Source organism: Amphiura filiformis, chromosome 2 (genome assembly GCF_039555335.1).
Source record: "Amphiura filiformis chromosome 2, Afil_fr2py, whole genome shotgun sequence".
NCBI lineage: Eukaryota > Metazoa > Echinodermata > Ophiuroidea > Amphilepidida > Amphiuridae > Amphiura > Amphiura filiformis.
The window spans coordinates 13,215,838-13,233,975 of record NC_092629.1 but is presented as its reverse complement, the minus strand read 5'-3'; the positions used below and the strand labels follow the sequence as shown (position 1 = coordinate 13,233,975).

The 18,138-nt window shown below is 40.0% G+C and overlaps 1 protein-coding gene across 1 annotated transcript in view; it reads left to right on the top strand.

Moving 5' to 3' along the window:
- Positions 1–18,138, top strand: part of LOC140145909 (uncharacterized) — a 32,595-nt gene continuing 14,457 nt past the window's right edge. Inside the window, 9 exon segments of the mRNA XM_072167627.1 lie at positions 1–453; positions 2,093–2,143; positions 2,670–2,687; positions 3,980–4,087; positions 14,913–14,951; positions 15,139–15,210; positions 16,109–16,218; positions 16,929–17,134; positions 17,330–17,459. Coding sequence (XP_072023728.1) covers positions 253–453; positions 2,093–2,143; positions 2,670–2,687; positions 3,980–4,087; positions 14,913–14,951; positions 15,139–15,210; positions 16,109–16,218; positions 16,929–17,134; positions 17,330–17,459 — 935 coding nt within the window. The 5' untranslated portion in view covers positions 1–252.

The window sequence follows — 18,138 nt, the reverse complement described above, 5'->3', positions numbered from 1 at the left end:
TAACGCGGCGCAACTTTGGTGGTAATAAAATAATAACATTACTGGACTGGTCACCCGGACTGGTCGTCATTACAACTTTATACATTTTCACAACTGGTTACATAAAAATAAATTAATATACAAAGGATTTAAGGGAATAAAAACAGGTAACTTTTGACGGGAACGAAGTGGAAGAGGGGAAGAAGAAGAGGAAACCAGACGTTGGATTTAACATCAAACCAAAGGCGAACCAGTGGACTATCTCCATCCATCATGGCAGCGATAGCAGCTACACAAGTTACAAGTCCAGATGTACAGAAGAGGCGAGAGGAACTTTATGGAAGTTCTAAAAGAAATGCGGTGAAAAAGATGAAGGAAACTTTGACTGAGGATCATGTTAATTTGTTAGTTCAAGAAGGGCAAAAGACGGGGAACTTGCCGACATGGGGCAGCACAACAAAGAGTACATTTATGGTAAGACTAGAGAAGATGAACATGAAGATTAATAGCCTACCTGAAAGTAATTTTTGGCATACACTTCATGATTTTTAAGTGGCCGCTTTAATACCGTGCAGGAATTATTCTGATATCGTTTTAAGCAGTTTTAAGGTATTAGGGGCCTTTAGGTCTACATACCCAGCAAACACAACACGTTTTATAGAAAATGTATGAATAAAGTATATAAAACGTTTTACGAACATTTAAAAACATTTTTTGAAAATTTGTAACAATACTGTTATAACTTATTTTTTGAAAATTTGTAACAATAATGTTATAACTTATAAGACTGTTGTTAGAATTTGCCAAAACATTTTGAATTTCCATAAAAACAAATTTTCATACGGAAGGTTTTCGTTTACGATTTGACCAAACCAAAACATGTCAATCATTAGCTTTGAACCAAAAGTGTCATCTTGATCTTGATATAAAATGCTGATCAGCTCCTATTGGAACAACACTCAGCTTGCAATGAACATTATGAAATAACAACAAAACTATAATTCTAGTCTACTCTAATGCTCTCTATGTTTTTAATAATTTATGCAAAATAAATTTGCTTTGAAACCAAAAAAAGGCAGCCAACTATTTGTTTGTATGATAAGGTGAGACTGCGTCATACGGCATACTGTTCGCAGTACAGTATTGGTATTGCTACATTTACAAGTAATCGAAATGCAGACGGAGTTCTAAAATCATATTTGTTTTGTCTAATATCGGCCCTCATCAATATTGATGTATTTGCATAAGTTTTCAATCGGTCTTAGATACATAGTGATTTCGTGTTGGTGTAAGCACTTAACAATGCTTGGAAAGAACATATTGAATTGTATACATAGCAAATTTCATATTGAAACAGTTAGCTGACATGTGGGAAAATGATGGGCAAAAATAATTTATGGTATATGATTTTTTTTTTGTTTCAACTAGAACTAGTAGAAGAGCCAATTATGAATGCAAAACACGTTTGCACAAGGTTTATATTAAAATTGATGGTTTACGTCAATTTCTATCTTATTATAGGCATATGTTATGTTATATTCATTTTTTGACAATGTCCCTGATGTCTGAGAAGAGGTAGTTCAACCTATTAAATCTACCTCCTCGAAACAAGTTTGTCGCAATAAATATTTGGTGAAAATAAACTCCTATCCATCTTTATTTTGAATGTACATTGCTCCTTTACTTATTAGAGTTGAGCCCTTTCTGAAGATAATGTAGTTCATATATTAGGCCTTTATTTATTAGATTATTATTGTTATTATATACCGTAAAAAGTCGTTAATAAGCATATGTGCATGTGCCTATTAACGAGTTGCTCGGACAAGAATGAATTTTTACGATAGTTTGTTCATTTTTTTCTTTTATAAATATCTGCGTTCATATTTTTGTAAATTAAAAAAAAAGTTTAACAAAAGACACTTCAAATTCGTTCTTGTCCGAGCCACTCGTTAATACATGTAGGCACATATGCTTATTAACGGTATAATACAGTATATTCTTTAAACTGCATGTATAGGCCTAAATATTTTCATGATCATCGTCATAGTATCATTATTATTATTAATTTGAATAATTTTAATTCATTTGGTTATTTAAATTGTCTTAATTACAGGGAAGTCAACCACGTGATAGAATAGCAATGTCTTTGGATTCCGGTATGCAGGTAAGCGTTTTTGTTTGTTTGTATGTCTGTGTATTCGTTAGTTTTGTTCAAAAGATTTATTTACTTTTTATGATGATTTTCCAGAAGAAGATGAAAATTTTTGCTTAACTTTTGCCCGACTAAATTTAGAAGATCACCCTGGTAATATGTTCATAGAACCGGGTTTTTTTGTGTCTTATCCTCCGTATTGAATACTAAACGAGCTGAAACATTACAATTCACAATACAATTCAAGACCACAGTGATTCAAGACCTTGTCTTTGAAGCTGGTTCTTATGTGGACCATTTCTTAGTATCATGGTAAAGAATTATGGGAAGGGTAATATATCTCCTCTGATATTTCACCTTTGTAAACAAGTATCTCATTGAAATATGTTTATGATTTTGATGATAATGTATTTTAATTATACATGTATTATAATACCTCTTTAATATTTATAAACCTACATGATTTACATATTATAAGCCTATACGTTTTCTGCATTATTTTAATCCTTCGTCTATTTTTTTCTTTACGCCATCACAGAAAGTTAAACATATGCAGGTAATTACAAGTTTGCTGATTTCAAAACTAACTACTACATTTACTAAATGTACTACCCAGCAAAACGTGATTAACAAAACACAAAGCGTGATTAAAACGGTTTAAAACATTGTCCCCAAAAGTTATGTAATGTTTTTAAGCAAAATTTAGAGTCCAGGAAAAATGTTAAAACAATGTTTCCAGAAATTAATAACAACTGCTTTGTCAGTGTATTGATATCATCATAATCGTTTAGTGTTGTGCGCCTGTAATATTTGTCCGTTCATCTTCTAATGTCTACCCCACCCCCAGGTATTTTTTGAAAACATTGTAAAAATATTGTGAAAACGTTTACTAGAACCTTTACTAGAGCCGACATTTTAATATATTCTGATAAACCTTAGTGAGACCTTTGAAAAACGTTACGAAGAAAATTTAGAAGGGTTTTCTGTTTGCTGAGTAATACTATAGTCCTTCAAGAATGAATGACTCTCGGCTTGAGAAGTTTAAAACTATATACATGTATACTAGTATTAAGCCTTCGGCCTCGTTACTCGGCCTTCGGCCTCGAACATGCTCGGCTTCTGCCGAGCCCCCCACATAGCCGTGGGTCATTCTTGAAGGACTAAGTAATACCGGTACGGTTTGCTGTGATCTATGATATTAATAGCTACAAGATATTGTGCATACTGTGCCTTCTGACGTTGACCTGTTATAATGAAACAGATCATTAGGCTAATGAAAGTTGATTCCAAGTTTCCCGTCACCCGCCCGAATCAATCACCTTTTCATTCTGGCCAAAACTTTTATTATTTTCATTAAAAAAAGTCATCAATTAGTTATCTGAAAATTGAGATGGAAATAATCAAACTTGAAACATGCCCTGCTGATCATAATCAGCAGTTTTCTAAGTTGTAGTGGTAGAGGATGCTAGTACTAGTAGTAAATGATGGAAATTTAAGGATTACCTCATAGTTCGTGTGATTACAAAAATTTTCATTTTAATAAACACAAATTAAAATCTTTTCTCAGTCTGTTGCAAAGATGATGTAAGCATTTTTGACGTGGTCTTTTATCAGCAATAGAGCCATTAAGTAGTGTATTATAAATGTCCGCTCTTTTTTAAATTCAAAATAATGAAAAAACAAAAAAGAAAGTGGAAATAATAATGAATAATGAAAAGGTTTCCTCATTACGTTACGGGAAACACGGTTTTTCATTAGCCTTATCGATCAAAGTATTTAGCATGAAGTAGAATCCGGCGTTATGGAACGGAAAAATGTTAATTTAATGTCATCACCTTTCCTCTTCAGAATTCATCTCATTTTTCGTTTCGTGGAGATGCATCACCAATAGATGAAGTAATTTACAAATCATCCCTAACCAATGCGGATTACAGTCACCATAAAGACCATAACAAGGTAAGTTTAAACTGAACAAAACTAATGTACACGTTGGTATGTATGTATACCCCACACCCACCCAGGGAAGCAGCAAGGCGGAAGTTGCCCCCACCGAATTGAAACACAAAATTGACAAATGGGGACGAAAATGTGACTCTCATACTACAATCCTGGCTACGCTACTGCACCCACCCCAACAAACACAACCCTAACAGAAATAGACTTACGATATCAACAGGTCTTTGTGATATGACAAAAGTATAAACTTTCCAGTGCAAAATATACTTCGCCCAACCTACCGCCTAACCGAACTAGAGCCATCTGAACAGTTTTGACGATTCAAGTCAATAACATTAACAAGGACGTCTTCAAGTTTTCATTTTACCCCAGAATAATCAAAGACTGGGGCTCGCTTCCAGCACTTTAACCCAACAAGACTTTAAGATTTTCAAGCAAAGCATCAAATGACCACTTCAGTGGCATGTAAGCAGCCCACCTCGTTTGAACCTGGGGCGTTGGAGAGTTTCTTCATAAAAGTAACTCGGACCATTTGGACGTGGAACACTTAATTTTAGCAATAGACTATAAACTTAAGGGCTGGGGTATGAACGTTTGGACAGTATTTATTTTGGGACATTAGAGCACATCAGACATATCGAATTGCATTCTGAATACGAAGAATGTCATTATGATATCAAATAATTTTGATTTTTTGAAATTCGCATACTTATACATAGAACTACCCACCTTCAATGTTGATACAAATACAAATTGCATTAATCTACCGATTATGCGAAACACAAAAACCCTCTCACACAGAGATTTTTCTGACCTGTCCCTAAGACCGACCTATCGCATCCCTGCCTATCGGCGCCCTTTGAGTTGAGCGCATGCGTGCAACGATCCCTGTTCAAAATTTTTTGTCACCGCCCAAGAAAGACGTGTTGCTTATGAGCTCCGACGGTCGTGCTTGTTGGTGAACGATTTTGTGTACTAAAAACAGCCGTGTATTGCAATCGGAAGGATAGCAGTTATAGCGGAGAGTGTTATTATCATGGGGAACTTTTAAACTCATTAAACTATCGGGATGTGTCCTTTAGTCGAATTTTTCGATTCCCGCGATCGCCCAAAACATGGCGGTCGCTAATCTAAGGATACGCCCTTTGTTACCGTGTGATTGCCTAGCTTTTCGGAAGGCATTGCTAGAGCGTCCGCTGTATAGTTTAATCACACAATTTATTCTATATATGATATCCGTAACTTGTTATACTCATATAGCGTTTTCCCTGTTGTTCTTGGCAGTTGTTAGAATTCGACTAGTGACAACATACCAGAGACGTACAGTAGGTGAAAGTTGTGTGATGGTGGATTGCTACTATCAGTGAAGCTATATCGAAGTCGAGTGACGGGTTTTATAGTCATATTTTATAGAGATATATTCTATATAATCTCTATTTTGTGCCGTTTCTCTGTGTAGATTGAATAAAATTTAATCGAAATCTAATTACCATAATAAAGATTATACCATCTTGCTAGTACTTTGAAGTGACCTGTATCCTATTATGTCTTCCCGTCGATGTGCTAAGTGCCCATCACCGGTTCCTGGCTGGGACCCTCATTTACTTTGTTATGTTCATCGTGAGTGTTCGCGTTCCGCCAGATGTACCATATGTATAGGGATTTCAGAGGAGCAGTTTGACGCTTTGGAGCGAGGTCAGCAGTTGGGAATTAGACCATCCAAGCAGAGACCTTCAAAAGGTGGTAAGTCGGGTAAGTTAGTTGAGAAACGAGCGCGTGATAGCAAAGGAGGCCCGCTACCGCTTAAGTTAGGCGGCAAGGGGGCTACCGATGCTAGGGCTCCTGCCCTTTTCTCTGGTTCAGGTTCCCCCGGGAATCCTGAATTGGGGTCTAAAGGCTCAGACACGAGTAGGGGTGCGACTGTAGTGCCACAGAAAATGTCAGAGTTGGGACCAGCAGTTAGTACAGGTGCGCAAGTGCCGGGGAACACAGCTGGTCTCGATACAATGAACCCAGTTATTAGTACAGGGGGGAACCCCAGGAAAGTGCAGGGTTCATCGAACTTACTCATGAGTACAGGGTCACCCCGGAAAGTGGTTGGTTCCAAAGATCTACCCATTAGTACAGGGGTGAATAACCCCGGAAAATAGGAGGATCTGATACTGGTTCTCTCGCTAGTAAACAGTCTGTTCTGTTGAACACGGGGGCCAGGATCTAGTGTTGCCACGAGTAAGGGAGCGATCCCGAAAGTGACAAGGGACCCACTAGGCTTAGTTCGGAGTACAGGGGGAAACCTCTCGAAAGAAACGGAGCCAGTGGTAGACCCAATTTCTAGTAACGGGGTCCCCCGTGAACGAGACTAGATCAGTAATGAAAGGATCGGTAGATGCGGAAGGTGCTACCTCGAGCCTATCATTGGCACCCCCGTTACATGCAACCCGGGATATCCAGGGTAGCGTGGACATGGGCGGAGCCCCCCCTGATAAGCTATTATCATCAGGTATTGATCCGACTGCTCAAGTTACTCATGAGCGGTCTCAAGAGGATGTTCATCCTTTTGATAGTCGATCACCTAGGGTCATGCTTGATGGGTCGAATTATTCAATGATGAATAACTCCCCAAGTACACTACATCAAGTGTTCAATCAAGCAGCGCTGACCTCGGATTCTCCCAATACGGTCGATAACATTACGTTTGGGTTTTGGAAAGAACCTTCTGTTAAATCTGTTAAATCATGCATGACTCAATTACAAATCTCTACATCCCTTTCTTCTTGTCTATTGATATTTTGAATAGTGTTTATCTTTCCCTAATAGATAGCGCCCTGATCGATTCTTCCTGCATATCAATATGCTTCATTTACATTACATTACATTACAGAGATCGGACACTAATCCCTACCATAACAAACCATGTATAGAATCTACATGCAAATACAGGTGATATAACAGGTCTATATTACAGGATTAGATTAGTAAACTATGATCTATTTGCAAGTATTATATTGATTGAGCAGGAAAGATTTGATACTATTTTTTTTGTATAGTAGTCTAGTTGCCGGCGTGCGTTATTTCTTTCTGCAACCATAATGGGCCGCAATGCGATAACACATAGTACATACATTAATAGGCTAGATATAACACGAGTTTATTACCATTATTATTTCCTCTTACTTAATAAAATAAAAAGAAATCGATAGAATTAAAATTCTATAACGTTTTACCTGGGGTTCGAACCCACAACCTTCGTATCCATAGTCTAATGCCTACACGACTGTGCTATGATTCGTTGTGCCAGAAAGGTGTTTGTTTATGATACTTATTGATTACGGAATAAACTGCATACACACAATATACTATTACTAGTATAATAAATACGAATATAATCCTAATCCTAACCCTAATCCCTAACCCTAACCCTTACCCTAACCCTAACCCTAACCCTAACCCTAAACCCTAAACCCTAACCTAACCCTAACCCTAACCCTAACCCCTAACCCTAACCCCTAACCCTAACCATAAGACCCTAACCCTAAGACCCTAACCCTGACAATAATGAACCTTGCCTCGGACTATGCGGTTAGTGATATATTGCGGCCCATTATGGTTGCAGAAAGAAATTACGCTGCCGGCGGCGTCAGGTATAGATAGAATTTTTTTTTATGATGATGACATGTGTGATGCAAACTCATAGGTGTTGTGCGTTTGGCAAGTTGGGAGGGGTGGGGGTTCAAAATGACCCATAGGATTATAAAATTGCTCAAATACCACATACAAATATATCAAATTATTTACATAAATAAACAAAAATAAATAAATAAATAAATAAATAAATAAACGAAAAAAATAGAACAAATTGCAGCGTAACATTAAAATCATAAATATCACCATTGCTGGCAGGAGGACTCGAACCAACGATATTGACATTAGCAGTCTGATGCTCTACCATTGAGCCATGACAGCATCTAGTGATGAGGGTCGAGTTTTTAGCTTATACAGTGTTTGTCTGTGATAATACCGCCTCGTGAAAGAAATAAATATAAAATCTCAATTTTTAATTTAAATTTATTTGATAATTTTCTAACCTATATTTTCTTTAGAGCAGGGACAAATATTTCCCCTTTTATTCTATTTGACCGCTAAATAAGAATCTATATACTTCTTTTATTACTAATTTAATTCCGCGATTAAGCAATATCAAAGATTATAATGTCAAGCATCGCACAACAGATATTTAGTTAGCTTAGTAGTCTTGCACAGTGCTTTTTAACCGCGAGGTACCGAGATCGATTCCACCGCTGCCTGCAATTTTTTAAAGACTGGGAAATAATAACTTGACATTCGCCGCTGACATTCGTACTGCAGAAGCGGAGTTATAACTTGTTAAACTTTGCTCCTTCCTTAAAAGGGTACATTATTTTGGCACTACATTATTTCTTTTTTTCCACATTACTGGTATTAAATATCAAATGGTCATAATTGGCGGTCACTTCAAATCATCCCCAACTGAACGAGGTTCAGCCTGTCCTCTCTTGAACAGGATTTAGCCAAAGCAAACAAAGACTTATACATACATAAGTATAAGCTTATTATCCTCTTCAATAATAGGATTAAAGATTGATGCTTGACTGGAATTACGTGCTAGTGTCATTGGTTATTGTTAAAAGGTAATAAGGTGTGTAATTGCAATATCTCCTCTGAATAGGAAAGACTCTCTACATCGAACCATGGATGCTGATGGTTCGCAATACTGTTATTAGCTGTTATTTAGGGAAGGTATCTTCCAACCCCAAATTCAAATGAATCCTCGAGGTTATACTAGTGTTTATCAATCAACTAGTCAGCAGGGACCCAGCGGTCATTCAACTTTCCCGCAAGGTCGAGAGTTGCCAACCGCGGCTAACTTCGCGCCCAATCCCAACTTGTATACTACTGTACCACAGACCGGACAGTGGCAACAAGCATGGGGGTGCCAGGAGTTGGTATACCCGTTAATCAAGGGAATTTCCCCAATGCTGGGCCGTGGATGAATCCGGCAGCAATGTGGGGATGTGTTCCTCCTTGGTTTAACCCGCAGATGTTCGGACTTGGACAGACTCAAGTTCAGAATACTCGGGGTACTTCGGGTAGGGAACGTAGAGCACCTAGGTCGGTACCAGTGCGACAGCAGCCGAGTAGGCGGTCGACACCGGTAACGGTAACTAGCGAGCCTACGTTCCCAGTGACACCTAATGCATCGCAAGGTGCAGGCGTGTCCTCCCCTTCAGTTGGCGTTATGTCGGGTCTCCTATCAGGTTACACTGAGGGATCGACCATGACAAACACTTCTGAAACACAGGAGTCTGAATCACAGATCGATGTTGGGTCGGATTCAGATACCAGTGAGGGTGAGGAAGACTCTGGCGAGGAGGCGTCACATGAGATGACGTCATTTCCTCCGGCCCGTACTGAGGGCGCAAGTGAGTCAACGTCTAGTGGGGTAGATTCTATACCACCCGGTTTTCCGAAGGAGACCCCGGACACGTTACGTCGTCTAGCTCGTAACTTAGACTTGACGTATGGTCCTGAGGTAACCGAGGAGACACCAAGCGTCCTTCTAGGAGGCTTGGGGGTAGGTAGTGGACTACACACATTATCTGGTGTCACTCTTCCTGCCGAAATACTTGGCTATTGGCAGGCTCTTGATAAGAAAGGAGATCATCGTGGATCCTTGTCTTATAGAGGGCCGGCCTACGGGAAAACGTTCCGTGTGTCTGAGAAGGACTATAACGGAATGTTCCGGTGCCCAGGTATAGAAGGGGACGTTGCTAAGTTCTTACCTCACCAAGTGAATAAGAACCACCCACAATCGTTCTCCCCATATTGGGAGGAACAATTAAAGTCGGTGGATAATTCTCTCAGAGTATCTACCAGACTTTCAGCCTTTTCTTCTTTGTTGACCTCGAGTGTAGGTCATCAAGTGAAGGAGCTGTGTGGGGAGGATTCCGATCTTTATCGGGATTGTGAGCTAGCGGCAAAGCTTTCCTCTACTATCATGGAGGAATCTATGCTACTGACTCACAGAGCAGTCCTACTTAGGCAGGGAGAACGCTTGTGCCTCGTTGAATCTCGTTTTCAACAAAGACTTGTCAGAAAAGTTGAAAGAGACTCCGGTGGCACAAGCCTCACTTTTTGGTGATGGGTTTTGTTCAGTGGTTGATACACTCGCAACTAAACTCACCCAAGAGAGAGCTCTGCAGGAAAAGACTTCGTCTTTAACCAAGAAAGGCAAGTCTAGGAAGAGGAGGTCAAGAGGTCATGCCAAAGTCAAGGTGACCGGACCAGCCTCTTCCAATGTGACGCCACAAGCTCAAGCACCTGCCCGCGCCGCCTCTTCCGCCCCTCGGGGTAAGAAGAGAGCAGGCACAGGAGCGGGCGGCAATCCTCCAAGAGCAAAGTACGCTCGCGGGGGAAAGTCGTCTCGTACCTGAGGGCACGGCGGCCGCGTGTTCACCTTTACTGGTGAACCCTCCACCAGGGGTTTCCCCACAGGTGGGCGGCCGCTTACAGACATACGCCTGGGCATGGGAAACCATCAGCCCGGGCTCATGGGTGCTTGGGGTAGTGAGCAGGGGTTATCAGTTAGAGTTTACCACAACCCCTCCGTCGCAGAACCTGCAGAGGGAGACAAGATTACCAGCCTCTCTAGTTCAGAGGCAGGTACTGCTCTCCGAAGTTTCAAATCTACTTCAGAAAAATGCCATAGTCCCAGTCTTCCCCCCCTTTCAAGGGGGGTTTTGGTCGAGCTTCTTTCTGGCTCCCAAAAAGACTGGAGACTGGCGTCCCATCCTGAATCTCAAACCATTGAACAAATATATACAAACCACGAAGATTCAGGATGGAGACTCTGGCAACTGTCCTGACATGTCCAATCAAAGATTGTTGGGCAACGTCAATAGATTTGAAAGATGCGTACCTTCATGTACCCATCCACCCGAACGACCAGAAATGGCTCAAGTTCAGGGTGAAAGACCAGACATACATGTTTCGATGTCTTCCATTCGGTCTTTCCACAGCCCCACGGGTCTTTACTCGTATAGTAAAGACAGTGGCGGCTTATCTCAGACGAAAGGGCGTCAATCTGTGCGTTTACCTCGACGACTGGCTGATATACAGTCGGTCGCGGGTAGAGGCTCTGCACCATATAAAAATGGTTCAAGAGACCGTGACGAGTTTGGGTTTTGTGATAAATGTGAAGAAATCAAACTTCGTCCCGACACAGATCCCCAGTTTCTGGGGGCCCGTCTGCACTTATCGGAGGGCCTGGCCAGGCCCTCTCCGGAGAGAATTATGAACATTATACAATGCGTCAAGATTCTCAGTGCAGAAAGTCACGCTCCAGCCACTGCTTGGCTAAGAGTGTTAGGACTGATGGCCAGTCTAGTAGACCTGGTGCCGAATTGTCGTATGCATATGAGACCAATTCAGCTGCACCTACTGGCGTTTTACAGACCCAGTTGCCACTCAGTTTACAGGATGGTTCCAATGTCGGAACTGATCCGCGACAAACTCAAGTGGTGGTCCACGACGGCCAACCTGAACATAGGGGTCAGATTTCCTGCCCCCCTCCCTCAGCTTACCATCACGACGGACGCGTCGAAGATGGGCTGGGGGGGTCATATTCAGGATCAGACGGCTTCGGGCCTGTGGTCCCCAACGGAAGCCAAGTCTCACATCAACTTGTTAGAACTCTGGGCGGTAGAAAGAACGATCCAGGCGTTCGAAGATCAGTTGATGGGTTGCAAGTTCATAGTGCAGTCGGACAATTCGACGGTGGTAGCATACATCAACAAACAAGGAGGTACAAAATCTCCCCTGTTGTGCATGCACACTCTTCGCTTGTTGAAGAAGTGTCACCATCGAGGAATGTCACTCAAGCTATCCACATAGCCGGGGTCACAAACATTCTAGCGGACGACCTCTCTCGAGGTCGAGGTGCGGGCCCGACAGAATGGGCACTGTCTCCTCAGGTGGTCCAAACCATCTTCCGAGTAATGTTTTATCCGACAGTGGATCTGTTTGCATCAGCAAGCAACCACCAACTACCAGTATATTGCTCCAGGATGCGAGATCCAAGAGCACTGGCGGTAGACGCACTACACTTGAACTGGAGAGGAATGACGGCCTACGCATTTCCTCCAATTTCGCTGCTACAGAGAGTAATACAGAAAATAGCCAGCGAAGATTGCAACATAATACTCATAGCACCCTTTTGGCCAAGGCATCTATGGTTTCGGCCCATGGTGAACCTTCTCATAGGTACACCTCGGTTTCTTCCACAGTTACCAGACCTCCTGAGACAGCAGGATCTGGAGACAGTGGTGCCGACCATTCAGCTGGGTCATCTGAGGTTAACTGCATGGCCGTTATCAGGCAACGCTGCGAGGAGAGCGGCTTTTCACAAAAAGCTGCTAGCCTCATCGCCCACGGTAGAAAAGACTCAACACTCGGAATCTATTCTGGACGTCTGGGTCGATACTACAAGTGGTGCGAAAAGACAAATTGCTCTCCTGCCAGAGCAACTCAGTCTCAGATAGCCGACTTCCTCACGGAAGTGTTCGACTCTGGCTTACAGGTAGCCACAGTTAGCAACTATAAATCGGCTATCGCAGCGATCCATAGGGGATTTGAGGACGGATCAACTCTATATAAGAATGACTACATCCGTCTTCTCCTCAATGGCATGTACAATTCTCGTCCCCTAAACGTAGAATCGTTCCTGCATGGAATCTAAGCAAAGTTTTGGAGCTTCTCAAAGGAGCACCATATGAACCGATGAAATCTGCCACGTTACGAGAGATCACTCTCAAAACGGTCTTTTTGGTAGCGCTAGCAACCGGCCGTCGTAGGTCGGAATTGCAAGCTTTATCGTTCAAAACTCTTGTTTTTTCACGCAATGGCGTCTCTATGACCTTTAAAGTAGGTTTCATAGCTAAAATGAACGCCAGACGTTTCAACACGGGTCCATCTTGCTTCCGAGGATTGGCACTAAGTCATCCGTACGAGAAGATAGACTATGGTGCCCTGTGCGGGCTATCGAACACTATATTTATAGGACCAGTAATATTAGGGGATCGACTGACCAACTTTTTATAACCCATGCTAAACCTAACAAGGCAGCTTCGAAACAGACACTAGCACGATGGTTGGTTTCGCTCATAGTAGATGCTAAAGCGTTCGAAGGAACATGTGCCCCTGCGGCACATTCTACTAGAGCAGTTTCAGGCTCGTGGGCATTTCAGAAAGGGGTCACTCTGAACGAGATTTGCGAAACTATATCTTGGAGCACCGCCTCTACGTTTACTGATACATATCTGCGTAATGTCGGAGAGGACGACTCCAGGGTCAAGTTCGCTAAAGCAGTCTTGACGAGGACTTCGACTAACAGACAATAAGGGTAAGATAACAATTAGCATTAATGTCTTAATCATTGATTGTCTAACCTTATTTGTTTTCAGGAATGACCAGGTCGTAAGTGTATTGAATAACTTTACTTGTAGACATTCTTGAAATCCTATTGTCTTTTTAGTCTATGTTTTGCTTTATAAACAATTCTTGTTTTTGCTTTTCAAGCAATTTTCAGGGTTTTTGCTTTTTAAGCAATCTTCTTGGTATCTTGCTTTTTAAGCAAAATGGGATTTTTCTGACCTCGCGTCTAAATAACAGACCGCACCTCTACCACCTATTAGCGGTGCTAGTCAATGTTAATGCAATTTGTATTTGTATCAACATTGAAGGTGGGTAGTTCTATGTATAAGTATGAGTAAAACAAGAGTGTTTTTTCATACTAATAATAGAAGTCTACCCACCTGAATATGTTGATCCCGCCTCCCTTAACCCCCTTGCGGTATGTTATTTCTCTGGGCGGTGGGGACTGAACAGGGATCGTTGCACGCATGCGCTCAACTCAAAGGGCGCCGATAGGTCGGTCTTAGGGACAGGTCAGAAAAATCTCTGTGTGAGAGGGTTTTTGTGTTTCGCATAATCGGTAGATTAATGCAATTTGTATTTGTATCAACATATTCAGGTGGGTAGACTTCTATTATTAGTATGAAAAAACACTCTTGTTTTACTCAATTTAATACACATTTTATGGCAAATCATTAAAAATTGATATTTTTGATATCTAACAGTACTTGAAGTAAACTTTAGAAAGCTGATGATTTATACTTAAAGTGTATGTAGGTGGGATGAAAAGCCGACGATCAATTGAACATTTTGACCTTTCGTATTGAAGATATGGATTTTTTCCCCAAAACACCAAAAAAAAATTAGGTCTTTTTGGGAAAAAAATCCATATCTTCAATATGAAAGGTTAAAATTTTCAATTGACCGTCGGCTTTTCCTCCCTGCTACATACACTTTAAGAATATAACATAAGATTTATATAATTTACTTCGAGGACTGTTATATATCAAAACTTTGAAAAATATCAAATTTTTATAATTTGTCATAAAATTTGTATTATATGGTGATTTTCAAAAATGAAAATTATTTGATATCAGAAAGACATGCTTCGTATTCAGAATGCAATTCGATAGGTCTGAGGTGCTCTCATGTCCCACAAAAATACTGTCGAAACGCAATAAACGCTCATTTTAGATCCCTTAAGCTACGTGAAAGAAATACTATTATTTTAGTCTTTCGCCCTTTTATATATAACCTGATTCTGGAAAAAAAAGTACCATATTCCTCCGAGTTTTAGCCGCATCTGATCTTGTTTTGTACAGCTTCAGCGATATTTGAATTTATTTAAAAAACTTTGTTCTTTTGTTTTGTTCTTCAGTTGCCTGCAATGCGGTTAGACCCAAAAATTAACCTACCGGTAAGTGCTTTATGTTGGTCATTTGTTTTTGTTTTTTTGATAATAGTAAAACAAGCCTTTTTGGTTGATTCTAAAAAATGTTCTTTTAAAGAGATATGTATCAGTCTTTTTAAAAACTGATTACAACAAAGTTTGAAGCGACTTTGTTGTTACCCGTAATTAACCTTTATAATTTTCTTCATTGCAGGACATGAACCCTCGCTATTGGAAAGATACACGATTCGGCGAATCTTATTATAACTCAGACTTCAGCGAAGCGGTAAGCAGTGGCGCTCTCCGTTTACGTTCACTACATCTCCCCCTTACTAGCAAACACAAAAAGTTAATAAACGTGTTTTACGCGTCTAAACTTGTTTTGGTTAACGTTTAAATGTTGGGTTTTATTAATATCATGAAAATGTTTTTTAAACGTACGAAAAACAAAGGTCAAAATGTTATTGTAAAATATTTTGCAAACAGTTTGGTAAAATATTTTTCTAACACTTTTACTTTAACAACATTGTGTTTGACAGTAAGTTTAGAAAATATGTTTGGTATTAAAATATTTTATACATCCGTTAGATAACCCTTTTCCAGACATTTAAACATTTTCTGTTTGCTGGCTTCCATCCATTCCTATGATGTTACATTCTTCCTCTATCCCCTTTTATTCACAATCTTCGATCTCTCTTTTTTTATATATTTCATTAAATTGAATTAACTATATCAAGAAAGACTTCACGTTTGCAACACTTTGATTAACTCAATTGTAACCCCAGGGATATCTTACCCTTCCCACCATGCATATCTTTCATTTCAATTGTCTGTACTGTTTTACGCTGTTGTGCAAGACAGGTCGATTGTGACAAAAAGTACCTCAATGAACAGAGCACGACCAGATTTTATTTCTTGACTATATTGACCCATCTTTAGCCAGTCTATTTAGAAAACAAAGGGAACTTGGATAAAGTAATAGGAGTGTCATTTTATGTAATGAGGTAATGCGCCATGTTGTAAAGGATTCTGGGAAGGGTACGATACCTTCTGTTTGTTTGTTTGTTTGTTTGTTTGTTTTATTTCTTCTTTAACCTGGGACACTCAATCAGTTGAAAACACAATTAATCATCTGTTCTTCCTTGAGGCCCAAAGACTTGAATTTCTAATTCACACTTTCACAGATCAAACAGCACAGTGGACCACCACCTGTAAAGCAGACGTCAGAAATTAGACGACGAAATGTTAAAGATCTTAGAACCTCTCATTTCGATTTTGGCAACGACTTACAAAGGTAAAATAATTGTTTTTTGATTTTGTTCATAAATCTTTTCAGTTTGGTTAATGAAACAATTTACAAAAACTCTTCAAGTTTTACATGTTTAAATGGGCATGATTAAGATCGATTTTGAGTTTGAGGACTTTGCTCGAATCGTGTTGTACCTAAAATAGTTTATTATTCGTGTAAAAGAGCACGAAATTAGCCCATAGCACATACATCTTTGAATATACAGCTTTATTCCGTATACGTCCCAGAAAACACAAAACGTTTTTCACATTATTCGCAAAATGTCAGAAAAGGTTGACAATAAAAAAATGTTAATGTCGGGTTATATAAAGGGTTTAATTCAAAGTATTAAAATCGTTTTCATAACATTGAGAAAGATTTTTTTAAAACTTGTTGCAAAACATTCTACCATAAATTATGTTGTTTAAATGTTCAAGAAATTGACAAGATATTTTGCAAAATATTTAATAATACGGTATTACATTTGAGTGTATTTTCAAACAAAATGTTTTAAAACATTTTCATGACCTTTATAAAACCCGACATTTTAATGTTATTAAAGCTTTTTCACTGAGACCAAAACCCGTTTAAAATGTTTTTAAAACGTTTTGTGCTTCCTGGATTAATGCCTCAATGGAATCTTTAATAGTCTAACGCATGAATATCTATAATAAACGATAACACGTTAATCGCTAATTGCATTTGATTATGACCAGTTTTCAAACAGAAACAGGTACTTCCTTCGATCCTTCACGTCCACGTTCACACACCGGTATCCGTCTCGATCCCCTGAAGCACGTACCTCGCCATCATCGTGCTAAGACGGCACCCCACGACATGAGCCCTGCCGCCCTTGTACAGAGGATGTTGGCTGAAGAAAGAGAATCATACGTCTTTAGGAATGGGGATTATAATGTTAAAGGTGAGTGGGGGGTTTATCTTTGGTAGAAGTGGTTCCCATTATGGTTACAGAAATAAAGGAAATCCGCGTCTAGTTGTGAATTATAATTTTATCATACGCATCTCAGTGTTTAACAAAATATTCACAAATTTGCAATTACATTCTGCACTGAAGCATGTCCTTTTATAGACTATTCTTGTTTATTTCAATATCCAGTTCCGAAAGAAGACATCTCAACATTTAACAGAGACTATAATGCAATGCCTAAGCCCGACAAGTCTGCAGCCTTCGTCGAACCTACTCAAGTACAGAAAGGAAGATTTATGCAAGACAAAAACGAACTCCGGTAAGTTAAAACTCGCCATTCTATACTCTTCAATTTTATTCTTTTATATCGGTAAAGCTGGCAAACAATCTTATCCAGTGGCGTAGCGTGGGTCATCCGATTGGGAGGGGGGGGGGCACCGACCATGATTGGTGGATGGGGGGCACCGGGTCTGATTGTGGGAGGGGACACAAGCCGTTTTTGGCAATTTTCCTATGGGATTTTCTAAATTTTGCAATCGATTGGGGACGCTATGCCACTGCAACGGAAGGGTTTTTTTAAATCATAATTATATACAAGTCGCCTTCTCATAACATGATAATAGGCCTACAACTTTACAAGGCGCCCTATTTACCCATCTTTTAGTTTGTCTCTATAGGGGCATTTAACCGTGTGTGCCGTCCATACACGTTATATCTGATATTACTATTATCCCATTTTTAAACAAGAACTAAAAGTGTTTTTGCACTTGTTCACCTTTAGCGTCTTGTAACTCTCGTCTTCCTTATCATCTGGCTCAAAAATGGCCCCTGAACTGGCACTGGCGGGTAAAGTTCCGAAGCAGTTTTCCGAAGATGGTTTTCAACTTCAATGAACTCGGACGAGTTCGGTAATCAACTCTTCTAGCGTCGTCTGACTCTCGTCTTCCTTATCATCGGGCTCAAAATGGCCCCTGAACTCGCACTGGCGGGTAAAGTTC